The sequence below is a fragment of the Euleptes europaea genome, chromosome 14 (assembly GCF_029931775.1).
Source record: "Euleptes europaea isolate rEulEur1 chromosome 14, rEulEur1.hap1, whole genome shotgun sequence".
NCBI classification, from domain to species: Eukaryota; Metazoa; Chordata; class Lepidosauria; order Squamata; family Sphaerodactylidae; genus Euleptes; species Euleptes europaea.
The window spans coordinates 58,007,470-58,034,418 of NC_079325.1; the positions used below are offsets into that span (position 1 = coordinate 58,007,470).

Sequence of the window (26,949 nt, forward strand, 5' to 3'; positions counted from 1 at the left end):
CTACCTGTGTGCCACAGGACTGTGGCACACAGCCTGCAGGAGATAATGTTTCACGGAGCCTGGCCATACTGGCAATCCTCCTCCTGGACAGGCCCACCTAGATGTGATCGCTGCCGAGACTTCAGTGCAGGTGGAACCCCACAGCTGGGAAAACAGGGTCCCCTGCACCATTTTACCCACACCCCACATTTCAAGGAATTTTCCAGTGCAGAGTTGGCAACCCTATGGGAGACAATCCAAACCCTGACTCTTGATGTGCTGAAAGTGAAAAATGACCCACTCCTCTCTTTGGTGACCCAAATCAAGCAACAGTCCCAGCATTCAAGGGGAAAAAGGGAATCCTCTGCAGCTCTGAGGGTTTTTTTTGCTACACATCATGTTTCAGATGGGCAAGGACAGAAGGCAGAGGGTGGGGCAATGGTTAGAGCAGAGGCCTCCAACATCCCCAGGCCTGGAACTTCCCTACAGAGGGCTGGCCAGCCTGTCACAAAGCCCCTGGGTCACGTCTGGGTCAGCCACGAGGCCCTTGGAGGGCATGCGCACAGCAGGTTCCATGCTCGGAACTCAACTCCCAGGTATGAGGGCACTAGAAATCAGGACGCTTTGCAGGGAAAGAGTGCTTAAGCCTATTGCAAGGGTGGCCAACTCCAGGTTGAGCAATTCCTGGAGATTTGGGGGTAGAGCCTGGGGAGGGCAGTGTTTAAGGAAGGGAAGGTACCTCAACTGGGTATAATACCAGAGTCCACCTTCCAAAGCAGCCATTTTCTCTAGGGGAACTGATCTCTGTACTCTGGACAACAGCTGTAGTTCTGGGAGATCTCCAGGCCCCATCTGGAGGTTGGCAACCCTACCTGTACCATTTTCCCAACCTGGAACTGCCCTCTACTGCTGTCACCATTTTGGGCTTCCTGAAATAGGCACAGTCCTCATTTTACTCCCTGTTGGTTAATTTGCGAAGTTGTGTTTTTCTGCATACCTGTGGAGTTCTCTGAACATGCAGAAACTCCGACCTCACTAGGTTTGCCAGGTCTCCCCTGGCGGTCTCCTTCCTCCCCACTGATCGTGGGTGTTGGGTGAGCTGGAAAGCATGGCCCCAGCAGCAGAGGCCAAACGCAAGCTCCCCACCCCACCCCACATGCCAAGTGCTGCCTTTTGCGCTGGACCATTTGTTCCAGAGGGGCTCAGGGTGGCTCCCAGCGCCACAAGCAGCCGTGTTCCCAGCCCCAGCTGTCAGCTGTGCCCCACACGCCCGTGGCCTTCTGCCACCTGTCATCTGCTGACGTCATGCAGGAGTTAAACCAGCATTGGGGCCTTTAAACTTGAATGCCCCGTTGCCCCAGCTGCCTTCCTAGCACAAATTCATGGCCCTTGAGGAGTGCAGCCTCGCACTCTGCCGCCTGGTCTCCTCCAGCCGGCTCTGGGATTTGGTGGGATCTTTTCTTCCCCGGAACTGTCCGTTCCTTGGCAAGGGTCCCTCCTCCTTCCAATGGGTTCTTTGGTCGCCAAGCTGCTTCTGCCAACTCTAAGCAGCCTGGCTTTTCTCCCGACCGTCAGCATTGCAGCCAAGAGGCAATTCCACATGGAGGCTATGGTCTATTTCTTCACCATGTTCTTTGTGTCGGTAAGGACTTCGTTTCCAGTTTGCTTTTCCAGGGAGTTGTTGTCTGACCTCTCCTTTGCAGGGCCTGTGTTTTTAGAGGGGGGGGAGGGGGGGAGGAAGAGGGAGGGAGATAGTGAGGGAGAGTCAGAGTCAGTAGGTCTTGGGGCATTTTTAAGACTAACCGGCTTTTTAAATTCAAGTGGCTTTCCTGGCCTTGGACTTTGGGTTGCCAACTCTGGGTTGGGAAATTCCTGGAAATTTGGGGGTGAAGCCTGAGGATTGCAGGGTCCAGGGAAGGGAAGGACCTCTGTGGGGTATAACGACACCAAGTCCACCGTTAAAAGCATCCTCTTTCATACAGAGCAACTTCCCCCAGGAAGGACAATTTTAATCAATGGGCCACAGGTTGCTTATTTTGGAGAGTGGTTTGATGGGCTAGTGTGGTGGTGGAAAGTGGCATCAAATCACAGCTGACTTATCGAAACCCTGAAGGGTTTTCAAGACAAGAGACGAACTGAGGCGGTTTCCCACTGCCGGCCTCAGCATTGCAACCCTGGACTTCCCTAGTGGTCTTCCAGGGCTGACCCTGCTTAGCTTCTGAGATCTGATAAGATCAGGCTAGCCTGAGCCATGCAAGTCAGAGCATGGGTTACTATACCCAGGAACAAAAAGTAAATCTTAGAGACGACGTCTTCTTCTGCCAATGTACAGCAGTTTTCTCCTCTTAATAGTTTGGCCATTGATGCAGGGCTGTTTCCTCGGGGTCACCCCGCTGACTTCTTCGGGGCTTTGCTTTGATTATGCTTGCATTTTCCGACCGTCAGAGATTGCCTTGTTCTCCCTGCGTGTTTCCATGAATTTCTCCCGTGTTTTCTTGATGCTGGCTAAACCCAGATCCAGAAAATGCAGGCAAAACGCACAGGAAGAGCGAGGCGACCTCTGCCAGTCGGAAAATGCAAGCGGAATCAAAGCAAAGCTCCGAAGAAGTTGGCGGGGTGACCGCGAGGGAAACAGCCGTGCATAAATGGCCCTCCTTTCAAAATCTCACAAAAGGTGCACATGTACGTAAACTTAATTGATAAGCTAAAAGGAGATAACCAATCAACTAAAAAATATCTATCAGGTGGCTGACTTGTTCCAAAAAACCATTCCTGCCACAGCAGACTTCTTTTCTGCATTGCATTTGAATACCAACCATTTTAACATATACAGGTAGTAGTATTTTGCATTCTTATTGACCAGGGATCCCCAAACTTTTTCAGCCTGTGGGGACCTTGGGAATTCTGGCACAATGCGGTGCAGCATACAATGGCTGCAGGAGGAGGCAGAGCCAGCCGCTGCCGCAGCTTTCTTCAGTCATGCAGTGAAGATCTTTGTGCTGTGGTGGCCCCGCTGCTGCCAAAGCAACAGTTTTTTAAAAAATATATACAGCCAATCCAATGTCCAGTCAGAAACCCTGCCAAGCAAAAGCCCCACACGGACTCGCCCACTTCCTAAAAACACTTGGTTGACAGACACCAGGAAAGGTGGCAGGTACCGTGGAGCCCACCGGCACCATGTTGGGGATCTCTGTTATAGACCATGAGCATTCAGGCAGCACTTGTGAATGTTCAAAATTTTTGCCTACATTAACCCTTACAGAGAAGTCATGTCCCCTCCCCACGTTTTGGGGGGGAGGGGGGGCAAAACCAAGTTGCATGCCTAAAGGCTGCATTCAGTCCAGGCAGAGGTGAGATTGCAACCCGGCTCAGGCTCCCCGCCCTGCATTATAGCCAGCTGTCCTATCTTGCTTCAGACACCTGAGTGCAGTCATGGCCATCTTCCCCATCAGTGGGATCCTGCAGGAAATCTGCAGGTGGGGCATTCAGTGGATACTAGAAGTATCAGAGTCTCTGGGTGGGGAGTGAGAACAAGGGCCGTGCAGCTGTTGTGGGTCCTTTGGCAGGGCCAGGGAGGACACAGCCGGGACGGCCTCCGCGTTCTGCAGCCCTGCTCCTTCTCCCCAACAGGAAATGCTTCAGACCAGCAAAAGCATACGGCCATCTCAGACAAGGGCTCCAGCAACAGCCAGAAACATCTGCACACACGCCGACTGCCTCCTGGGCCTTTCCAGATTTCTCAGGGAGCTGCTCCATTCAGCTCAGTTCAAGGCGATGTTGCCGGCACGGCACAGCCAAGCCAGGCTTGTCAATAGGGTTGCCAGCTCCGGGTTGGGAAATACCTGAAGATTTGGGGGTGGAGCCTGAGGGGGGGCAGGGTTTGGGGAGGGACTTCAGTGGGGTATAATGTCATAGGATTAGGCGTTGCCAGGTCCCCCCTCTCGATTGGCGGGAGGTTTTCAGGGGCGGGGCTGGTGCGGCCATGCACACATGATGACGTTACTTCCAGGTTTACTTCCAGAAGTGCCACATCGCCACGGCTGCTTTTGCACTCAAACCCCCTAAAGAGGATGATGATGATGAAGAGTTGGTTTTTACATGCTGACTTTCTCTACCTTTTTAAGGAGAATCAAACTGGCTTACAATCTCCTTCCCTTTCTCTCCCCACAACAGACCCCTTGTGAGGTAGGTGAGGCTGAGAGAGCTCTGAGAGAACTGTGACTAGCCCAAGATCACCCAGCAGGCTTCATGTGTAGGCAATGCATTTTGGGGGGGGGGGAATCCCAGGAGTAACAGTCCATCACAGCTAGGTGGATCGCCAGGCAATTGCCTGCCGAAACCACCCACCTGGCAACCCTACATAGAGCCTGCCTTCCAAAGCAGCCATTTTCCCCAGGTGAACTCTTCTCTGTCACCTGGAGATCAGTTGTAATAGCAGGAAATCTCTAGCCACCACCTGGAGGTTGGCAACCCCACAGTTGTCTATATGTGAAGCACGGATCTATTCCAGAGACCGCTTTGCCACTGCCCTGTCAGAGGATGGGGTCCCAGCTCCAAGTAGACAATCCTGACTGTTTTCTCAGCCGTATGATGCCCACGCTGGAGCCCCCCCCCCCGCAGTTCTCTTCTTCCCTAGCAGGGCTTTAGAGGGCCTCAGACGGACATGGAGAAGAGGGGTTCGCTTCTACCCAGCTCCCTCTCTCTCAGGCCTGCTTGCGTCCCCTCCCTTTTGCAGCCCTTCCTCCTTGGTCATTCCTGGATGTGCCTTTCGAAGGGTTCCCTGGGGGATGGGCAACTAAGCTTGCCAACCTCCAGGTACCAGCTGGAGATCTCCTGCTATTACAGCTGATCTCCAGCCAATAGAGATCAGTTTCCCTGGAGAAAATGGCCACTTTGGCAATTGGACTCTATGGCATTGAAGCCCCTCCCCTCCCCAAACCCCACCCTCTGCAGGCTCCGCCCCAAAAATCTCCAGGTATTTCCCAACCTGGAGTTGGCAACCTTAGGGACAACCCTGGCTTTACCTCCTTCCAATCCACTGGCTGGACCAGGGGGTCTGGCCACACTCTGCTCCACCCTCCAGTTGGATTGCCAACCTCCAGGTGGTGGCTGGAGATCTCCTGGGATTACAAGTGATCTCCAGGCAACAGAGATCAGTTGCCCTGGAGGAAGTGACAGCTTTGGAAGGTGGGCTGTATGGCATTACATCCCACAGAGGTCCCCCTTCCCCAAAACCGGCCTTCCTCAGCCCACCCAAATTTCCAGGTATTTCCCAACGAAGAGCTGGCAACCCTACCCCCTGGCCTCCTCTAGGGGAGCCTGCTCCCATCCTGCTTGGGCCTAGTGAGACTGGGACTGCCTGTCCCCTTTTCCACCCCCCAGGTGTGCTCCCCTGGATCTGGGCTCCCTGTTTGGGCCTCCCCTGCCTCGGGCTGGGTCCCATCCTGCCTCCTTTGCTGTTGCCACCCCCCCACATCGAGTCCTTGGGGTGTTCTAGGGCTGCTCCTCTTTGACTGCGTTGGTAAGCATGGGTGGCGCCACCTCCGGACACCCATGCATCACTTTCTGGATCAGGAGCCGAGGTGCCCTCTGAGCATGTCTCCAAACGCTGGTCCTCTTCGCTGTGTGACTTTCAGTGAAGGCTCCTCCTTGGGCAAATTGGTGGGTTCCTCTTCACCAGCAGTGGGAGGTTTTGGGGGCTGGCAGCAAGAGCAATCTAAAACATGCCTTGGCTTTACTTGGGCCCAGCCGGTGACAGCATGGGGCAAGTCTGTTGACATCACTGTTGCTGGCCAATCTGAGCCAGGCCTGGTAGGTCTCCTAGAATTACAGCTGGTCTCCAGGTGACAGAGATCCATCCACTGGTGGAGAAAATGGCTGCTTTGAAGGGTGAACTCTAGCTTTATACCCTGCTGAGTTCTCTCCCCTCTCCAAAACCTGCCCTCCTTAGGCGCCACCCCCAAATCTCCAGGAATTTCCCAGCCTGGAGTTGGTAACTCTATGAAGCAGCCCCAGCAAAGGCCACTCAGCTTGCCTTGATCCTGGGACATTTTAATAGCCCAATCCGCATTGGTTCTCTCCCCTCCAGGGTCCTGCAGCCTTAGTAGTGAACACCCTGATCAACCAAAGAGATCAGTGGCGGTGATATCCGACATCCCCAGAGATTCACATGCTTGGGTTGCTGTTTCATGATGCCTTTGCACAATCATATCCTCCAACAGATCTACCACGCATGTGACGGCCCTGGGCTATCTATCCTCTGTTTCATGCAATACGACATCCTCGAGTACTTCAGCATCTACGGAACAGCGTTATCTATGTGGGTGTCACTGATGGGTAAGGACTGGTCTGTATTTGGGGATTCTAAAGCTGAGGTACGTTGGAGGGATGGAAGTAATATCTTTGAAGCAACAGAAAGAGCCATTGTGGGGTAGTGGGTAGAGTGCTGAACTAGGAACTGGAAGAGCCAGGTTCGAATCCCTGCTCTGCCATGGAAACTTGATGGATGACCTTGGCCCAGTCACTCACGCTCAGCCTAACCGAAAGAAAGAAAGAAAGTTGGTGAGGTCGTATAGCGGAAAAACAGTTTTTTCCAGAAAGATTTCTAGTTATTGAGATGATTATACTAAAAATATTCCTTGGAGCAAAAGAAGCTTATTTCTTTTGCTTCAGTATAGCATCACATGACTAACTACTACATTTTTATCCTGCCCTTCCCTCCAGGAGCTCTCCATCAGCATGCATGGTTTTCTGTGCCTCCCTTCTGTCCTCTCAACAACCCTGTGAGGTAGGTCAGGCTGAGAGATGGTGACTGGGCCAAAGTCACCTAGTGAGCTTTGGGTCTAAATAGGGATAATCTCTCCTAGACTGGCCCACTAACCTTTACACCACATTGGATCTCACTTGACTATGATAAATAAACTAGCAGACACATCATGGAAGCGTTGTCGTTATTAATACATAACCAAAGAGAAATTATAAAGGCAGCTGATAACTTCCTTTAATAAAGGAAAACTCAAGTTCCCAATATTCCCACCCCATTGTTAATGACTTCCTTTTTGATGGCTTTTTGATAAAGGTAAAAGGTCCCCTGTGCAAGCACCGGGTCATTCCCCATCCCGACGTTTACTAGGCAGACTTTGTTTGCGGGGTGGTTTGCCATTGCCTTCCCCAGTCATCTTCCCTTTACCCCCAGCAAGCTCATTTTACCGACCTCAGAAGGATGGAAGGCTGAGTCAACCTTGAGCCGGCTACCTGAAACCAACTTCCGTTGGGATCAAACTCAGGTCGTGAGCAGAGCTTGGACTGCAGTTTACCACTCTGCGCCATAGGGCTCCTCAAATTATAAGTTGCCTCGAGCAGGACTCTAAAGAGGCAGCCTAGAAATACTCTAAATCCAGAAGCGCTCCCAGCCTTTCCCAGCATCTAGCAGATACGCTTTTGACCCTGTTGAGTTTGGTGATGCAGAATCCCAACGTCTTTGTTAATTGGCTCTGCAAGCCATTCAACTCCAGATTTATTCAAAAATGTCAATTCAGAAGACAAGCAGTAGAAATTGAAAACTGGATGTTATGCCTTAGCCAAAAAAAAAAAAAACCCTTAGTAAAAATGTGAGCCAAGGACACTGAAGGTGTGGTGCTTGAGACGTGAAGAAAACCTCTCCCCATGTCGTTTGCAAAGTGTTGAATGCATACGTGTGCATATGCAGCCATCGCAGGCACACTTCCCAGGACTGCAAATCCGGGACAGCCACGACCCAGCTGTGTGAGCTGGAAACGCACTGAGGGGAGCCCTTTGGGAGCCGTAACTTTTATCAGTGGTGACCCCATTCTGTGCTCGAGAGCAGCCTCCAATAATTCATATCCTCTTTGACTGAAGTGTGGAGTTTGCAGACTGCAGACAGGTGTCTGAAGAGAAACCCTGGCCCAGGCACCATGGCTGAAATCATCCTCAGACAACACAGGGGAGGAAGGGAAGGAGAGAGAAGAACCTCCTCCGTGTATTTGACTCAAAATTCAATCAGTATTTTCCCTTTTTAACAAGCAGAACCATTCTTCAGCTACTTCCACACAGGGACAATTCTCTGCATAGATTTAATTGCTGCTACTAGAGCAGAGGCAATGGAGTGTCCACATAGCAGTTTCCTTGCACTTTTTAAAAAAATGGAAATTGAAATAGCGCTATAACATTAAAACGTAATGATTTATTGCCACAATTTACTAATTTCTCTGAATGTCCAGATTTCTCCAACCCTTTTTATTGTGAATAAAGTCCTTTCAAAATAAAAGTTGGATTCAAAGGATCCACTAGATCATGGCAATATCATTATAATGCTATAGCGACATGTCAATTTCTAACTGTTAGAAAAGACCCCGAAAGCTGTCTAGTGGCAGAGGAAAATGTTTGCTGTTGAGGGCTGAAGCAAGGAAAGTGGTGCTGGAATAAGTGAGACTTGCAAAAATCTGTACCTTCACATCCACACAGTATGCACATGTGCTTTGGCTGTGATCTTTCTGTTATGTATGTGTTAGAAGGTAAGCAGGGGGAAATCCTAGGAGCTTGAGTCCTGGGCAAAGGCTCCTAGCCCTGCTTGCCCCATTGGCCGAAACCGGGCCGTGCTATTGGCCCTAAGCCAGCGTGCGCCATTGGACATGGGGAGGTTGTTCCCCCCCTATCACGGATCAGGGGGGGAGTGGCCACAGGCGGCCAGGGGGGCATATAAGCAGGACCATTCCCAATGTATTCCCAGTTCTGTTCTACCCTACAATAAATGTTGGTTGCGTTGAACTCTGTCTCCGACCTCTTGAATCCTGCCCACGCAGACTTAACAGTGGCGACGAAGGACTGGAAAGCGGCCGGCTGACCTGCTGAAATCACTCTTGTTCCGTCATTCCACAGTGGCCGGTAGGCAGCCCGGTCCGCCCTCGCTGAATCACACGCCGGTTGGCCCGCAGCTCTCGCCTCACTCCGCGACCTCGCTGTGTCCGGTTTGCAGCCCGGCCCGATTGCTGATTCGCTTGGATTCTTGAGGGAGACGGCCACACACACGATGGCTGGCCGAGGCTCCATGGAAGAGTTTAACGTTTCCAGCCCCGGCACCTGGAAGAGTTACGCTGATCGCGTCACTTTCTACTTGGATGCCAACGACATCACCAACGCCGGGAAGAAGCGCTCCACTTTCCTCAGTTTGTGCGGGCCACAGACCTTTGAGCTCGCCCAGTCCCTGCTGGCCCCCGCTGAACTGAGCACGATGCCTTTTCCCCTCCATCATAACCGCGCTGGGGAACCATTTCAACCCCCAGCCGACTCGCCGCCTGGCGTTCCACCTGCTGGAACAGGAAGCCGGGGAGTCCGCCACCGGTTACATCGCTGCGCTCCGCACTGCCGCTCGTTCCTGCGACTTCCCGGATCTCGACGATCGACTGTGCGACTGTTTCGTGTTCGGCCTGCAGAGTGAGAAGGTGCGCCACCGGCTCGTAGCCAAGAAGGAACTTAAGCTGGCCACGGCCATTGAGGAAGCCACCGCGGCTGAATCCTCTTCACGGTCCGGTCGTTTGGGTGACTGTGCCCCCGCACCGCCGCCTCAAGCACCGGCTCCCGTCCACCACAGGAGCGCCAGCGATGTGACCTCCAGCGACAAGGACAAGGCCCACAAGCTGAGCGAGAATGGGGCCTCCTGGGGGTGCAGGTCATGAGTCCCCGCGCCCCGCCCATGCGCCAGCTGCAGCGACTTCCATGACCGCCACACGTGCCGGTTCTGGGATGCGGATTGCCGGAACTGCGGGTGAGTAGGCCACATAGCCAAGGCCTGCCGCTCCGCTAAGAAGGGTCGCCCGGCCAGGCAAGATGGCACTGCTCGGCCCCTCCACGAAATGGCCAACGGCGATTTGTCTCCCCTGCGCCGCAGCTGCCACCATGTCCAAAGCCTCCTGGAACTCCACAAGGTCCATGGCGTGGAGAAGGTGTTCATCTCTCTACTGATCGAGGGCGTCCCCTGCGAGATGGAGGTCGACTCAGGCTCGACCCTCTCCATCATCTCATCGGACACTTTCCGCGCCCTGGGGCGCCACACATGCCTTCCCAAGCTGCAGCCGACGGGCATCACCATCGCAGACTACCAGCGCTGTCAGGTTCCAGTCTGCGGGGTGGCCTACGTGAATGTGCAGTTCCAGGGGTGTTCCGGCCGCCTGTGCCTGGTCGTGGTCGATGGCCCCCGCACCAGTCTCCTTGGTCTCGAGTGGTTCCCGGCTCTGGGGCTGCACATCACCGGCATCCACCACATCGAGCAGACTCAACTTGACGCAGTCTGGGCTGACTTCGCGGACGTCTGGCAGGGCCCGCTGGGCAGCTACAAGGGTGCTCCGGTGTGCCTGCAGATCGACCCCACCGCCTCCCCATCCGTCTCAAGCCCCGCCGGGTTCCCTTCATGCTCAAGGCCTGGATCGACGCCGAACTCGACCGCCTCATCGCACAGGGTGTCCTGGAGCCTGTCCCCAACGCCCGCTGGGAGACTCCGATTGTCACGCCGCTGAATGCCGATGGCATTCATCCCACGCCAGCCAAGGTCAAGGTGATCCACAGCGTCCCCCCGCCCAAGAGCAAGCAGGAGCTCCAGGCGTTTCTCGGGCTCCTGAACTTTTACCATGCCTTCCTCCTGAACAAGGCATCGGTAGCCGAGCCCCTTCACCGCCTCCTGGACAAGGCCACCCCGTGGGCCTGGGGGGCCGTCCAGCAGCGTGCTTTCGCTGCCGCCAAGGGACTTCTTTCCGACTCCAGTCTTCTCATGCATTTTGGCAAGGGGCTGCCGGTGGCGCTGATGTGCGATGCACCCCCCTACGACATCGGCGCTGTCCTCAGCCACTGGATGCCTGACAGTCAGGATGCCCCAATCGCTTTCTACTCGCGCACCCTCTTGCCGGCGGAGCGCAACTACGCCCAGATTGACCGGGAGGCCCTCGCCGTTGTGGCCTGCATGAAGAAATTTCATGACTTCATCTACGGCCGGCCGTTCTCTATTGTGACCAATCACAAGCCGCTCTTAAGCCTGTTTGTTGCAGACCAGCAGACTCCGCAGATCCTGTCACCCCGGATGCTTCGTTGATCAATTTTCCTGAACGCTTATGAGTTTCGGCTCCTGCACCACCCTGGGAAGTGCATCGCCAATGCGGATGCCCTCAGCCATTTGCCGCTCAACACTGCCGACCCCGACCTATCCCCTGCCTGCGACGTGTTGCTCCTGGAGACGCTGCCTGAACCTCCCCTCCACGTGTCGGACATCGCCGCCCACACCGCAAAGGATCTCACCCTGGCCCGGGTTCTCAACTGGGTGGGGAAGGGGTGGCCGGTGGCCCAGCCAGGTGGAGAGTTCCAGCCGTTTGTTACCCATCAACACGAGCTGTCCCTACACAAGGGGTGCCTGCTGTGGGGAGGCCAAGTTGTCGTTCCGGCAAAGCTCCGACACCGGGTCCTGGAGGCCCTGCACGCATGCCACCCGAGGATTGTGTGAATGAAGACGCTAGCCAGGAGCTATGTCTGGTGGCCAGGCATCGACGCCGCTGTTGAGGAATGGGTTAGCCGGTGCCGACCCTGCCAGGAGTCCCGACCGGATATGCCACAGGCCCCGACTCAACGCTGGGAATCGACCCGCACTCCCTGGTCCCGCAGACATATTGATTTCGCGGGCCCCTTTCAGGGTAAGACTTTCTTGGTCGTGGTCGACTCCTACTCCAAATGGTTGGAGGTAGTCACCATCCCATCCAAGACGGCACAAGGGGTCATCCGTGAGCTGCGCTGCCTTTTCGCGACCCACGGCCTGCCAAACACGGTGGTCTCGGACAACGGGGCACAATTCACGTCGGCCAAATTCCAGGACTTTATGGCAAGGAACTTGATTCGCCACATGACCTTTGCCGCATTTCCACCCATCCACCAACGGTCAGGCTGAGCGGATGGTCCGGACGACAAAAGAAGCCCTGTGGCAACTCACCCACGGAGACTGGGACGCAGACCTGGCGGACTTTTTACTAGCCCAGCACGTCACCCCAAGCTCCGCGACCGGGAAGAGCCGAGCTCCTGATGGGTCGCCAGTCTAAGACACTGCTCAACTGCCTACACCCAGACCTCGCACCCAATAAAACCAGCCGAGAGGCACCTACAGCCGCCCCGAGGGTCGTCGAGCAGGAAGACCCCGTCTATGCCCGGAACTACGGGCGGGTCCGGCATGGATCCCGGCCATGGTCCAGGAAGCAACTGGCCCGGTATTATACCAGGTCGCCACCCCGGAAGGCTGAGTTTTGAGGCGGCACATCAACCAACTGCGCCACCGCCCAGCTGACCTCAACTCCGCCACGGTGACTCCAGCGCTCCCCATCATCGCGGATCCGGAGGTCGCTGGGGCGGCGGGACCTGAGCTGAGAGGTGAGTCACCAACAGTCTCGCGGACAGCATTCCGCAAAGCTCGGGCAGCGGAAGCACCCGCCGCCTCGGACATGAGCAGCGCCGTGATCCAGGATCTACGGATGCCCCCAGCTTAAGGGGTTAAGGGGTCTACCCTCTTAGAATGTACCACTTACTAAGAAATGGAGCTATCTTATTCAGCAAGACCTCATAGCCAGAAGTCAATGATAATTCCTACAAGGGCTATAGGCTTTCTATTGAAGAGTGCCAGAAAATTTATGAACAAGGGACTTCCTTTAAATAACATTTATTTCACATAATATATATATATATATGCATGTGAATATTTACACACTCTCAAAACATGTCATAAAGTACAAACATTATGATTCTTTTACATGTTCATTTATGTTAATATAAGCAAGCAGTTTCAATATAATCTTTATAAGTAATTTCTCTATGTAAGGTTTCAAACCTTAAACCTGTAATGCATTTCTCTCTATAAGATTTTAACTTGTATCTCTAGATTCATTTAGAATACTACAGTTACAGAATCTTGTAAAAACATGGTTAGTAATTCTCACAGAATAGAAATATGATTTAATACAATGGGAGAGAAGATATGATTAATATAATGGGGAAAAGACCTGTTATAGTTAAGAGCATCTTAATCCAGAGTACCTGAAATATAAGTTGTAAATTGTAGTAAATTGAGGACCTTACATTATTATATTATTATATTATTAGGACATTATATTATTTCTAAATCTCTTCAACTCATATGCTTAGCTTAGATTTGTAAAGGTCCTAACTCATGTTTGAGATATTTATATATTTCAGTATGTTAACTTATCCAATGCTGTGTGCAGAGGATAAGATATTATAAGCTTTATATTCTATATTTATGTTTATTGACTTCTGATCATTGTTAAGATCAGGAATGCTTCATACATGCTGCAGGTATGTGTATTTCTTAACAGTCAGCAATGCAGAGCTTATGTATTATGTATAATTCATTATGTGTGAGCTTAAGGCTGTATTAATGTTTGTATGGAAGACTCCGTTATTTTCTGGCTTTGCCAATCTCAGTGAATATGTTTCCTTGACTAAGAGTCTCCATGAATAGGCCTAATAGATTTTGTATATGTTTTATGTAAGTATTACTTTATATGTTCCTTAAGCTTTGTTACAGAGAACAGAGATTCTCCTTTTCCCCCAGGAAATCTCTGGCCTCTTATTCTGAGTGCAGAAGCTTCCCCTGTTATGATGGGGGAGCCTCTGACTCTTTTACCCTGAGAGAGTTCTCTGGTTGCTTTAGAGAATTCTCTAAGAGCATCTAAGAATCTCGTTTCTGGTTCTGGGAACTGGAGGGACCAGTTCTGTAACTTGGGTTTCACAACTTCCATGTTTCTCAAGGAAAGCCAGACTATTTAGATCATTCAGTGAGAACCCACCAACTCTTGCTAGAATTAATGAGATGTCAGTGTTTCCAAATATGGAACTGATGCAATACTCTTAGACCCCTCAGTAAAGTTAGTAGGAAATGCTAAGAGCCTCCATTATACGGAATAGTCTACCAGCATTCATTCCAGACATCCAGCCTTAGCAGGTCATCTGGACATGAATCCCTCTCAAAGAGAGTCTTTCCCATTTTCACAAAGAACTTGTGAAATGGTGTAGTTTCATATCATGCAAGATATGAAATAATAGAATAAGCCATCCATATCACGCAAGATATGGAATAATAGAATGAAATAATAGAAATGAGGTATGGCCAGACAGACTTGCTGCCCTCTCTGTAACTCATTTCTTGTGTCTCACGCAAGAGACAATAAGAAGCTTAGTTTTACATCTTTGCAGATGTTTGGGAGAGTGAGGCCAGGCAGCTTTCAGCTGCCCTCCACCAACTCTCTGCTTTCAAGCAGTTTGGTTCAGCTTTTACTCTCAGAGCAGTGTTTATCTGAGCTGAGCCAAGAGGCTAGAAGCTTCTGTCCTGGGTCTAAATTGGTCACTCTTGATAGTGACTGGCATTGTCACTTCCACTTCGTCTTTGGAGAAGTGTACTATGTATGTGGCATTAAGTCACCAAGTACCCAAGGTCACCATCTGTTGTACTGCTTAAAGACCAATTCTGACTTATCGGACAGTGGCATTATTTCCTCCTTATGCTGTATCTCAGAGCAGAGACCAAAAATCCCCAGACAGAGATGACCTTCTCATTTATGCCGAGAAGAACGATAAGCAATTGCCGACTTTTCAGACCCAGCTATCAAGTGAGCAGACTTAAATGTCTTTAACCTTGTAGCCGTGCAGTTTCGTTTATCTTAGAATGGCTTCAGTCAGCATGAACTTTACCCCACATTACTGCATCAGTTCTGTTCCTATGAGCCTTAAAAAAAATGCTTTTACTCATATAGATCCATAGGAAAACCATATGCTCAGGCTAATTATTGCTCCAGCCCATGACACCAGCAACTCCTGTTCCCGCTCCCCGCCGGTCGCAACGGGCCCGAACAAGACCAGCCTATCTCGAGGACTTTGTATGCTTGAGCATTGTCCGGGCTTAGGGGGTGGGTGTTATGTATGTGTTAGAAGGTAAGCAGGGGGAAATCCTAGTAGCTTGAGTCCTGGGCAAAGGCCCCATTGGCCAAAACCGGGCCGCGTTATTGGCCCTAAGCCAGTGCGCACCATTGGGCACAGGGAGGTTGTTCCCCCCATCACGGATCGGGGGGGGGGGAGCGGCCACAGCCGGCCAGGGGGGCATATAAGCAGGACCATTCCCAATGTATTCCCAGTTCTGTTCTACCCTACAATAAACATTGGTTGCATTGAACTCCGTCTGCGACCTCTTGAATCCTGCCCAGGATTGGAAAATATTGCAGTGGGGAAGGGTGGGGGGATACGGAAGGAGATGAAAAAAGGATATCTTGTGGATGCTTAAAAAAATAGCCCACTCCAGTTTGGAGGACAAACCAGAACAAGACCTCTGTGCGGAAGAAGAGTTTGTCATCAGGTTGCCAGCTTCCTGGAGATTTGGGAGTACAGCCTGGGAGGGCAGGTTTTGGGGAGGGGATGGGCCTCAGTGCGATATAAGGCCATAGAGTCTACACTCCAAAGCAGCCATTTTCTCCAGAGGAACTGATCTCTGTTGTCAGGAGATCGGTTGTAATTCTGGGAGATCTCCAGGCTCCAGCTGGAGATGACAACCCTAATTAATGACCCCTCCCTAGACAAAAAAAGAAAATTCTTGGAGTTGCCTGAAGTATAACAAGGGTTCCTATACACCACACACCAATTTAAAAGTCCCAGGCCCCTATCTGAAACAAAGAATCCTCAAAAATGTAACAAGCATTCGTACAGGACTCAGTTCAGGCAACACAAAAAACCTCAGTTTAATCAAGATAGTTGGTTTATTAGCCACAGTTAATGTAAATGACATAGAAATGCAAACATCCTGGCTTAATCCTGTGCAGGCTGGGATGCCAGCCAGGTCTTTGTGGGGAAGACAGAGGAAAGCGAGATGGGGATGAAACCAGCGTTTGTCAAGACAAACTAGGATTTGATGGAATGTTTATAAGCCAAATCACAAATCCAGCATGGTGGTTCAAATCAACCAGGGTTTTGCATTATAACTTAACAGAGCTAAAAATTCTCATTTCTGGCTTCCTTTCCTCAGCCCTGGCAGAGTTTGACGAGCCCAAAAGGTCAACCTTTCTGATGTTTGGTGTGCTCACCATTGCTGTCAGGATCTACCATGACCGATGGGGTTATGGTGTTTACTCTGGACCAATCGGGACGGCTGTTCTGGTGATAACAGTGAAATGGGTAAGGCCACATCTAATTATAGCAGCTCTCCCCTAGTCCAAAATGCAAGGTCAAAATGGTTGGTGCTGTTGGAGTGAAAGGCACCAAAAGAATGTCCTGGGAAGCTGAAAGAGTTTTGATAAGAAAAACATAATATCTCTGGGGTGAGTGGAAGAGTTCCCAACACCCATCCGGGTTTTCTTGAAAAATGGCAGTTGTGAATTGGGTATCCATCACTGGCTAGTCTCTTTCCTTCCAGTTGCAAAAGATGAAAGAGAAAAAAGGCCTGTATCCTGACAGAAGTGTCTACACACAGCAGATTGGACCCGGCTTCTGCTTTGGAGCCCTGGCACTGATGCTGAGGTTCTTTTTCGAGGTAGGTTTGGCTGATGCTTAAGTGCCACAATCCACCTCATCCAATATGGCTTCCTGTTATGTACCCCCAGGAAGATCATACATGGGACATGAAAATTATCAGGCATCACCCATCCTAGGTGCCTTCAGTACCTGATATTCAAAGGGAGACTACCTTTGAATGTGGAATTTTTAATTCAACCATTGTGAGAGGTAACTTTTGAAAAATTCTTCCAGAGATCTGTCCAGTTTCTTGAAAAAAATCTAAAACATTGATAAAGTTGGTGTCAGCAAATACCATCAGTTAAATGATGTTCTGTGTCTGTCCTGAACCCATTGCAAGCCTGTTTGTTTGGGTGGCCACAACTTTTGCTAATATGAGAGAGAGCTCCCTTTTTTTTAAGGGGGGCAAAAGTACAAAATGATGCCCCCCATATATTGTATACATTTTTATATATACGCATATAATCAACAACTCTTTTAAATGATAGAATAAATTATGTTGACTTCTATGAACTGTTCATGGATAATTACACTTTTACATTCTTTTATCTATCTATAATGTTTGAATATTCCCTCAGCTTCTCTGCACACATAAAAACCCAACCCAAGGGGAAAGTTTTTCCGCCAAGCCTTTTCCCAGATATTTTTTTTTAATACAGCACACGTAATTTTGACATGGGAAACACCAAACACACCTCCCACTCCCTCGCAGCCTGATAAAGAACAGCCCAAGAAGAGGCTGTATCTGGGACATCACGCTGCTAGAAGCTAAAATGACTGAACTGAAGCTACCTGTGCTTCAGTCACTGGATAAGACCCCCCATGAGATGGACCTGAATCAATCATGCAAACCCTCAGGCTGTTAACGAGAAGTCATTTTGGAGGTCATTGATTCATAAGTCAGAAGGAACTTGATGGCACATAATGTGCATGAAGAGACCCTCCGCTCTTGTCCCCCCACTTTTCCCAAGGAGTAAAATCAGGCTCTTTGGGGAAGACCAAGCCTATCAGATGAGGTAGGATTGCCAACCTCCAGGTACTACCAGAAGAGAATTGGCTCTGTGCTGTATAATATTGTAAGAAAACAAAAACAGCACACAAATAACAATGCAATATAAATATAAGTACAACAGTGAAAAGTGAATAAGTAAATAAATGACAAACACTACACGAATATACAACAAATGTACAGACTAACAAGAATGTCCTTTTATCCAAGGTAAGTAAAATATTGAACAATCCTATAATGCATAAATATTTTCTGTTTGTTTCAGAATATTGGTTCCAAGGTAAGTAAATTGCATAAGAATCAATAGAAACAGATTGGGAACAAAGTCCACAGAAAGAACAGCCAGAGAAGGTATGGACGTGTTGTCTAGATTGGTGTCCATGTTTCGCCCGAGGCTTCATCAGCTGATCATTTTCTGTATATAATAAAAACATTTTTTCACACAATAAAAATATTTATTCAAATACCATTGCCTAATAAATAAATAATATGCCTTGGTAAATGGAAAAGCATACCATCAAAAATTGACCTTTGCACAAGTCATAACCATATTAGGCACGAGTTTCCAGCAGTCTGACAGGCTCTTCAGTAAGATCAGTGTCAAGATGTATGAGTAATGCTCAACAGTGTGTGAGATACGATTCAAAATCCAGGTGAAGGTAATAAAGGTAATGCAGCTTACCAGGAAAAAATTGCTTAAGGGATCAGGCAGAAATTCAGTGCTTACAAGAAGCAAGAAAAAATATTTTATTGTGTGAAAAAATGTTTTTATTATGTATAGAAAATGATCAGCTGATGAAGCCTTGGGCGAAACGTGGATACCGATATAGACAACACGTCCATACCTTCTCCGGCTGTTCTTCCTGTGGACTTTGTTCCCAATCTGTTTCTATTGATTCTTATGCAATTTACTTACCTTGGAACCAATCTTCTGAAACAAACAGAAAATATTTATGCATTATAGGATTGTTCAATATTTTATTTACCTTGGATAAAAGGACATTCTTGTTAGTCTGTACATTTGTTGTATATTTGTGTAGTGTTTGTCATTTATTTACTTATTCACTTTTCACTATTGCACTTATATTATATTTATATTGCATTGTTATTTGTGTGCTGTTTTTGTTTTCTTACAACCTCCAGGTACTAGCTGGAGATCTCCTGCTGTTACATCTGATCTCCAGCCGATAGTGATCAGTTCACCTGGAGAAAATGGCTGCTTTGGCAATTGGACTCTATGGCATTGAAGTCCCTCCCCTCCCCAAACCCCGCCCTCCTCAGGCTCCACCCCCAAAACCTCCTGCCGGTTCTGAAGAGGAACCTGGCAACCCTAAGATGAGGGGGCAAGTCTACTTGTAGCCTTTGGCATAACTAGGGTTGCCAGGCCCCCCTCTCCTTGGGCAGGTGGTTTTTGGGGCGGAGGTGAGGGAAAGATCGCACACGCGTGCGGCCACACCAACATGATCACATCACTTCTAGATGTAAACGCATTGCAAGAGGCTGTTTACCACAGACTCACAGTAAAAGGCCCCTTACGATGCATTTACACCCAGAAGTGCCGCATCGCAACGGGCCTTTTACCACTGAAACTGGGAGTTTGAATGGTAAAAGGCCTGTTGTGATGTGGCGCTTTTGGGTGTAAACCGTAAGTGATGTGTCATGGCAGGCCGGCGCGTGTGCACGCGTTGGTTGGCAGGCAGCTGGTTGGCAGGCAGCCAGGTGGATTGGCGGGGGTTTGCCTGCCACCACCTGGCACTTGGCAACCCTAAGCATAACACAGCTCCAAGTTTTAAAGTGGGGAGGGGGGAGAAGTGCCCATCCTCTTCCTCTCCACCCCATTCAACTCCAGGCTGCTCCAGGGCTTGCAGTGCCACAGCAGAGCACAAGGCAGGGGGGTGGGAAAGAAGGGCACATCAAGCTTTCTAAACTGTTAACAGTCACCAGCCCCCAAAGTTCTTCTTCCCTTATTAGTGTTTACAAGCCTACCACAGCTACTGCCAACGTGTGGTCCTTGAAAGGGGGGGCAGGAAGTCAAGGAATTGGAAGGTCCTGCAGGTGGAAGAGTGGAGGGTAGGGTTGCCAGGTCCCTCTTTGCTGCCGGCAGGAGGTTTTTGGGATGGAGCCTGAGGAGGGTGGGGTTTAGGGAGGGGAAGGACTTCAATGCCATAGAGTCCAATTTCCAAAGTGGCCATTTTCTCCAGGTGAACTGATCTCTATCAGCTGGAGATCAGTTGTAATAGCAGGAGATCTCCAGCTAGTACCTGGAGGTTGAGAAAAAAATTAAGTACCAAACAACAACTGGAATGCAAACACAAATTTAGTGCAAGTGAAAAATCAGTGCAGAAAGTGAAACAATGACAAACATCACAATACAATTCTAGAATATATTGCTCCCAACGTTCAATGAGAACGTCTAAGTCTCTTTGCAAAGGTCCCAAGGACTTCATACAATATAAGAAGCAAAAAGCAGAACAGGTCAGGTCGTAGTCGAAACGCAGTCCGGATTAACTTGACGTTTTCACCACCGCAACGGCGGCTTCATCAGCAACTCTGTTCGGTATCAGGAGACAAAGCTCCTAAATAAAACTCACGTAAGTAAAAGGCAATGCCTCCACCCATTCTGCTTCGCCTCTGCCACGCTGATTCTGCTCCTTGCCTAAGCAGTTAGCACTGTGATAAGGGCAGCCTTCCTCACTTGCAATCAACCCTCTCAGGGAGGTGGAGGCATTGCCTTTTACTTACGTGAGTTTTATTTAGGAGCTTTGTCTCCTGATACCGAACAGAGTTGCTGATGAAGCCGCCGTTGCGGTGGTGAAAACGTCAAGTTAATCCGGACTGCGTTTCGACTACGACCTGACCTGTTCTGCTTTTTGCTTCTTATATTGTATGAAGTCCTTGGGACCTTTGCAAAGAGACTTATACGTTCTCATTGAAGACTCCGTTGGGAGCAATATATTCTAGAATTGTATTGTGATGTTTGTCATTGTTTCACTTTCTGCACTGATTTTTCACTTGCACTAAATTTGTGTTTGCATTCCAGTTGTTGTTTGGTACTTAATTTTTTTTCTCGATTCCCATACAAGTACCTAGTGCCTCTTTTCTCCAGCAGTACCTGGAGGTTGGCAAGGCCTGCAACTCCCCTCTGAGGCCCGAGGTTTCCCTCTCCCTTTCCCCCACCTCCTAGCAGCAGCCTAATCAGAGAAACGGGGCGTGTGCGCTGCAGAACGAGCCATCTCTTCTGTGCAATTGAGCCTTCCCCACTTCCTGCAGCTGCCCCCTCTCTGCCCGCTGCCAAGGCACCTGCCCCCCTCACCCCCCTAGATCCAGCCCTGAGAGCTGTCTGTGGTGATGGAAAGTGCCGTCAAGTCGCAGCCGATGTATGGTGATCCCCTCAAAGGGTTTTTAAGGCAACAGACCAACAGAAGTGGTTTGCCATTGCCTGCCTCTGTGTAGTAACCCTGGACTTCCTTGGTGATCACCCATCCATACACTGAGCAGAGCTGACCCTGCTTAGCTTCCGAGATCTGATGAGATTGGGGTACCCTGGGCTATCCAGGTCAGGGCACCCCTCTCTGTACCATTCATTATTTTGCAAACTGAGTTTGTGATATTTTTTTCAAGCTGAAAAGCCCCAAAACTCAGCTTTTCTTAGAGGGAAGGTGCTTCATCAGTAACCTCAGCATAGCCAAAATAGGAAACCTCTGGCCAGGGAGCATTGGGACCATTCACCCTGGCACAAGGGCAATCAGAATGCAACTTTGCTCCAAAATATGTGCCACTATAAAAAATCCTCTTTTTTTGCAAGTCCATCTTTTTTTCTGTTGGGGGGATTCAGGCAGATGACTGATGAGGAAAAGCAGCCTGAATAACAACAACAACAACAACAACAACAACAGTTGTTGTTGAGTGGCTCAATACAAATTGCAATCTGAGCACATAATTAATGAGGATTAAGTGTTAAGCAACAGCCTTCCGGGAGAGATTTGGAGGGGGGAGGGGGACGCACAGCAGTCTTCCGGGAAAGGGCTGCGGGCACCTAAGGCAACAGGGAAGAACTGGCCAAGTCACTGGAGAGAGCAGGTGACCTTTGCACACCCCGGCTTTTGGTCCGCATCTGAAAAGTCCATTGTGCACATCTGGTTTAGGAAACCTCTTCAAATAAATGTTACTTTCTAAGGGTGGGGGAAAGTAACACATTCCATGAGGTTTTTGGTTGGGGGGGAAGTAGATCTGTCCAGCAAAATGTAGCTAGTCATTTAAAATGGCATTTTCTCAGTTACATGATTAGTTTTTCAGAAATTACAGCCATGAAAAATAGACAATACTCCAATTTTTCTGAAAGGAAAGTGGAAGAAGTAAGAAAAATGGACTGACTCCAACATTATCCATGTATGCGCTTAGCTCTCACATGGCCCCTTCCATGTGCCTTGGAAGCAGATACTGCTTCATGAGGATCCGTGAGGATTAATTTTCAAAGCAGAAAATAATTGTATGTCCTAACAGAACATAAAAGTGTCACTTAGCAGAATCCCTTGCTCTCCTTCTTTGGCATTTTGGCAGCATGCATGTGCCGGTCCTTCGTGGAGAAATCAAAGATGTCACTCAGGCATTGCAAATGATCCTAATCTTTGAGAGAAACAGGGAAATCCTCTGTTGCCTTGCTTGGTCAGCCCATACATGTCTCAGCAGCCCAGAATTTTCTGTGTACAACTGCAGCCTGCCAGAAGCCTCTCAGGGAAGGGTCCTCAACGTGGTGCCTGCAGGCATCGTGGCACCTGCAGACACCTTTCCTAGTGCCCGTCAAGTGATTTTAGAAAGTGGGCAGGGCCAGGTGGGACTTTTCTCTAGCAAGGCGTCTTATCGGCTGTGCAGAATTTTTAAAATGTCGCTGTGGCAGCAGCTGACACCAAAGCACAAGGGTCTTCACTGTGTGACTGAAGGTCAGCTGCAGCAGCCATTTTGTGGCTGGCTCCACCTCCTGTGGCAGCCATTTTTTGGCTGTACCCATCACACTGTGTCAGAACTTCAAAGGTGCCCACAGGCTTAAAAAGGTTGGGGACTCCTGTTCTAAGGAGACATGCTGAGAACATACAGGTGCAAACACAATCGTAAGGAAAACATACGCTACTCAAACTTGCTTGGTTTCTCAGGAGGGGAGCTCCTGACTGGATCACCTTGATGCTCCCTGCCAAACTTTGTCTCAAGCACACATGCCAATCAGTCAGCTTTGTGCCAGCGCAGTTATCGCTTGTGCAATAGGGGCAGAGCAGTGCAGCTTTTGCCCAGTCCAAGAAATAAATCATTGCTTTTACTGTAGAAGAGGCAGCATCCAGGTTGTGGCTGGGATGGTTGTTAAACTGACCAACCTGTAAGCACAGGATTATCTACTTTTCATGCCTCTGTAATCAGATGCATCCTTTAAATGCATTGTATAGATTGCATTGTGTGTGTGTAAAGTGCCCTCAAGTCGCAGCCGACTTATGGCTATCCCTTTTAGGGTTTTCATGGCAAGAGACCAGCAGAGGTGGTTTGCCAGTGCCTTCCCCTGCACAGCAACCCTGGTATTCCTTGGTGGTCTCCCATCCAAATACTAACCAGGGCTGACCCTGCTTAGCTTCTGAGATTGCATGTGCAGAAAACAGCATCATTTTGAGAAGTTATCACAAGTCTTTTAGCAGGGCTCACAGGCAGTCACCTAAGGCAAACAGACACCTAAGTAGCAAGTTTCAATTCAAACTGATTTTTCTCCTTTTTACCGTGTGCCTGAGGCAGTGTCAGACAGAGGTCAGGGTAGCAGTGGTTGTAAGAAAGGAGTGTAATCATGTGAGCAAGCGGTGTCATTGTGCAAATCAGATGTGTCTGGACTTGCTCAGATAAATCCAAACTGCTTGCTGAATTATTGACTCCCTGCTTACAGTGGCCTAGGAGGAAATTATTCCACCGGGCAGGTGATCAGAGCATAGCTGTCCAAAGGGCAGACTAGGAAAGAAGGAATGAAAACAACAACAACAACAACAAAAGAACTGGAGCAAGAGTTCACAGGTGCAAAGGCATGGTTGTCAATATTTTGGATTTAAATCAGGATAAATGAGGAACACATCTGGATTTTCTCCTGTCAGCAAAGGCGAAAGTGGGGCAGAGAATCAAGGATGCTATTTACACAGCCCAAATAATGCATTTTCAATCCACTTTCACTGCACCTTAACGATCATTTGCGAGTGGATTTTGCCAGTTCACACAGTAAAACTCACCTTCAAAGTGCATTGAAAGTGGGTTGAAAGTGCATTATTTGGGCTGTGTAGTGGTTTAGGAATTCTGCAGTGGTTTAGGAATTCCACTATGCCAGGATTTTATCTTCTTCTGTTTTTGTTTTCATTGAGTGGACATTGCATCCAGGTGTAACAAGCCGCTGCAATTGAAATGTACCGAACCGGTGAGCGCCCTCAGAGTTGGGGCCCATGCACACTGTCGCTGGTGCCATGTTGTAGCTGTGCACAGGCAAACTGGCATTCCAACTGCCATGCAGGTGAACCAGCTCATCCGGAGTGGACCGCTCTCCCACCTTCAGCGATGGTCATACCTCAGGCATCTCAGGCATGCTGAAGGGGAGGTACTGGGAAGTGTTGCCTTTGGGTTCTCTTTTGAAAAACACCTCTCTCCCTTGAGAGAAAAGGCACTCTGCTCAAAGGCAAATCAGCTGAAATGTCTGTGTTTTTGTGAACCGAATGTGGCAATCCTGTAATAATTCCAATCAGAGAGAGAGAGAGAGAGAGAGAGCGCAGTTTGTGATGCAACATAGGAAGACAGTAGTAGGGTCTAGCTTTATGAATAACCCTGTCTTGTGGCTGACCCCCACGTAGCAACACTCACATCATCAGCAAGAGATTAGTCCCAACTGGAACACATTCCCACCCCAGGGGGAAAGGGAGTGTAGCAATTTTCCAATTCCTGGATGAACCTTCTGCCATCCTCAATGGGTTAGAAGCATTGATACCATTTTAGGTAAGAGGTCCTGAAATTCCTCACTTGGAGGGACGGTTCAAACGTGTTTTGCAACTGAGTCACTAGCAACGCAAGAGAGTTCGCTTATCTGCTCAGGCACGGGCTTTGGACTGCAGGCTCCAATAATGGCATTCAGCTGGCAGCCGAGAGAGCTACACCCCCAGAATTTATGTCCCCTTTGTCAGTTCCCCCCCGCCCCATCAGCATCTGCCCAAGTTCTCTACACAAGTACATTTTCAGCATGCTTCTGACTGTCAGAGAAAATCTGAAGTAGGCCCAGCAGAAGAGACGCCTTCTCTGCCCACCACTGCAGCCCTGAGCCGCTACATGGACATTTTAAATACTGGGGGGGGGGGGCTTTTCAGCAGAGGAGAGAGATCAGAGTCCCCCATCTGCCACCACTGGCCCAAAATGCTTAGCACTCATCTAGTGCTTTCTGAGTGTCCGAAGCACTGCCCATACATACTGCAAGCTTGCAAACAGCCCTGTAAGATAGGCTAATATTACTATACTCCTACATTGTAGGTGGGGCACTGCGGCTAAAGAGAAAGTGGCTGAAGCAAGATTTGAATCAGGGATCATCTCTTAGCAGCTCTGCTTCACCAGCTATTAGCATAATAAAGCTGTTTTCGTTTAGGTAACAAGGAAGAGGGGCCTGGATCCCCCCACTCCACTCAGCCAAGCAGAAGCGCTCGATTTGAGTCCAGTAACGCCTTAGAGAGCCAGAAGACTGTCAGGCCATCAGCTTTCGAGGGTCACAAAGCTCCCCTTTGCCAGAGAGCTTTAACTTTCAAAAGGTTATACCCCAAATATCTTGTTGCTCTCTAAGGCACTAATGGACTCAGGGCCATCTTAACGCATGGGCCTGATGGGCACTTGCCCAGGGGCCCCACGAGCATAGGGACCCTATGCTCATCTGTGTATGTTAAGTGACTTGCCATAAATAAATACTATTATCGACCATTTACTATTTATTCCTGTGAGTGGTTGTCGTAGGGGCCCCAGCACACTGGTTTGCCCAGGGGCCCATAATGCTGTTAAGACGGCCCTGACTGGACTCGAATTGAGCTCTTCTGCTGCAGACCAACACAGCTCCACCCTCTGAAACTCAGCCCAACAGGGATCCATGCTGGCTCGCCCCCTCCCCCTCTACCATTTCTGAAATAAAGGTTTGTAGACATTAGGCAGAGGCAATTAGCGGGGGCGGGGTGGTGGTGATGGAGGGAGTAGGCTCTTTCATTGCTATTTGTCTCCTTTCCTTAAAGGAGAGGGGGGCCCAGGCTTCTTGGGGTCTTAGTAGACCAAACACTGAACATGAGTCAGCAGACGTATAGCCCCAGAAGGTCGGACCAGAACCAACAGGTTAAAATTAAATCACAAGAGTTTCCGTCTAGACATTAGGAAGAATTTTCTAACAGAGCAGTTCCTCAGTTGAACAGGCTTCCTCGGGAGGTGGTGAGCTCTCCATCCTTGGAGGTTTTTAAGCAGAGGCTAGATGGCCATCTGTCAGCAATGCTGATTCTATGACAGTAGGCAGATGATGAGAGGGAGGGCATCTTGGCCATCTTCTGGGCATGGAGTAGGGGTCACTGGGTGTGTGTGGGGGGGAGGAAGTTGTGAATTTCCTGCATTGTGCAGGGGGTTGAACTAGATTACCCTGGTGGTCCCTTCCAACTCTGATTCTATTCTAATCCTGTGAGGCAGATTAGGATGAGAAATAATGACAACTTCAAGGCCACTTGGTGGTTGACTAGGGATTTGAACCCAGATCTGCCCTGTCTTTTTCCGTTCCATTCCACCACACTGGCCCAGAAGTCGTCGGGGCTCTTGGAAGCTCCAGCAGAGCCTGCTCCGCTTCCCTATTAAGTGCCGCTGCTGTCTTTCCTTCCAGGAGTGGGACTACACCTACGTCCACAGCTTCTACCACTGTGCCCTGGCCATGTCGTTTGTCCTTCTGCTGCCCAAAGTGAACAAGAAAGCCGGCAATGGGGGATCCCCGGCCAAACTGGACTGCTCAACGCTTTGCTGCTGTGTTTGATTCAGTCTTCCTTTGTTTGGGGTGGGAGGGGGGCACTGAAATGTCCACCCCTGGAATTGAAAACATGTCTGCACCAGAGTCCAACCCCCTCCACATTTTCAAGTTTAGCCCAGGCCCTGCATGGCTCGCCACCCACCCCACGGAATACCACCTACCAGGGTTCAATAAACCACCTACCCGGAACTTGCAAAATCAAGAGAGGAGTCTCACTATTTCCACTCAAAAAAGCCCATTGCAGATCCACTTCCCTTTTCTGCAGAGTGAACCCCTGAGGCTGCATGTACTTTCATGCCATTTATCCCCTTGAGCAGAATTGTTCCTGTTAAATCTTTTGCAATTTTAACATTATTTTCGGTTTCAGTTG

The 26,949-nt window shown here is 49.5% G+C and overlaps 1 protein-coding gene across 1 annotated transcript; it reads left to right on the forward strand.

Moving 5' to 3' along the window:
* Positions 1–1,486: 1,486 nt before the first annotated feature.
* On the forward strand, positions 1,487–26,585 carry MYMK (myomaker, myoblast fusion factor). Its single transcript, XM_056860673.1, has 5 exons — positions 1,487–1,621; positions 6,201–6,315; positions 16,052–16,200; positions 16,439–16,555; positions 26,439–26,585. The coding sequence occupies exons 1-5, from the start codon at positions 1,487–1,489 to the stop codon at positions 26,583–26,585; spliced, it is 663 nt and encodes a 220-aa protein (XP_056716651.1).
* The last annotated feature ends 364 nt before the right edge of the window (positions 26,586–26,949 follow it).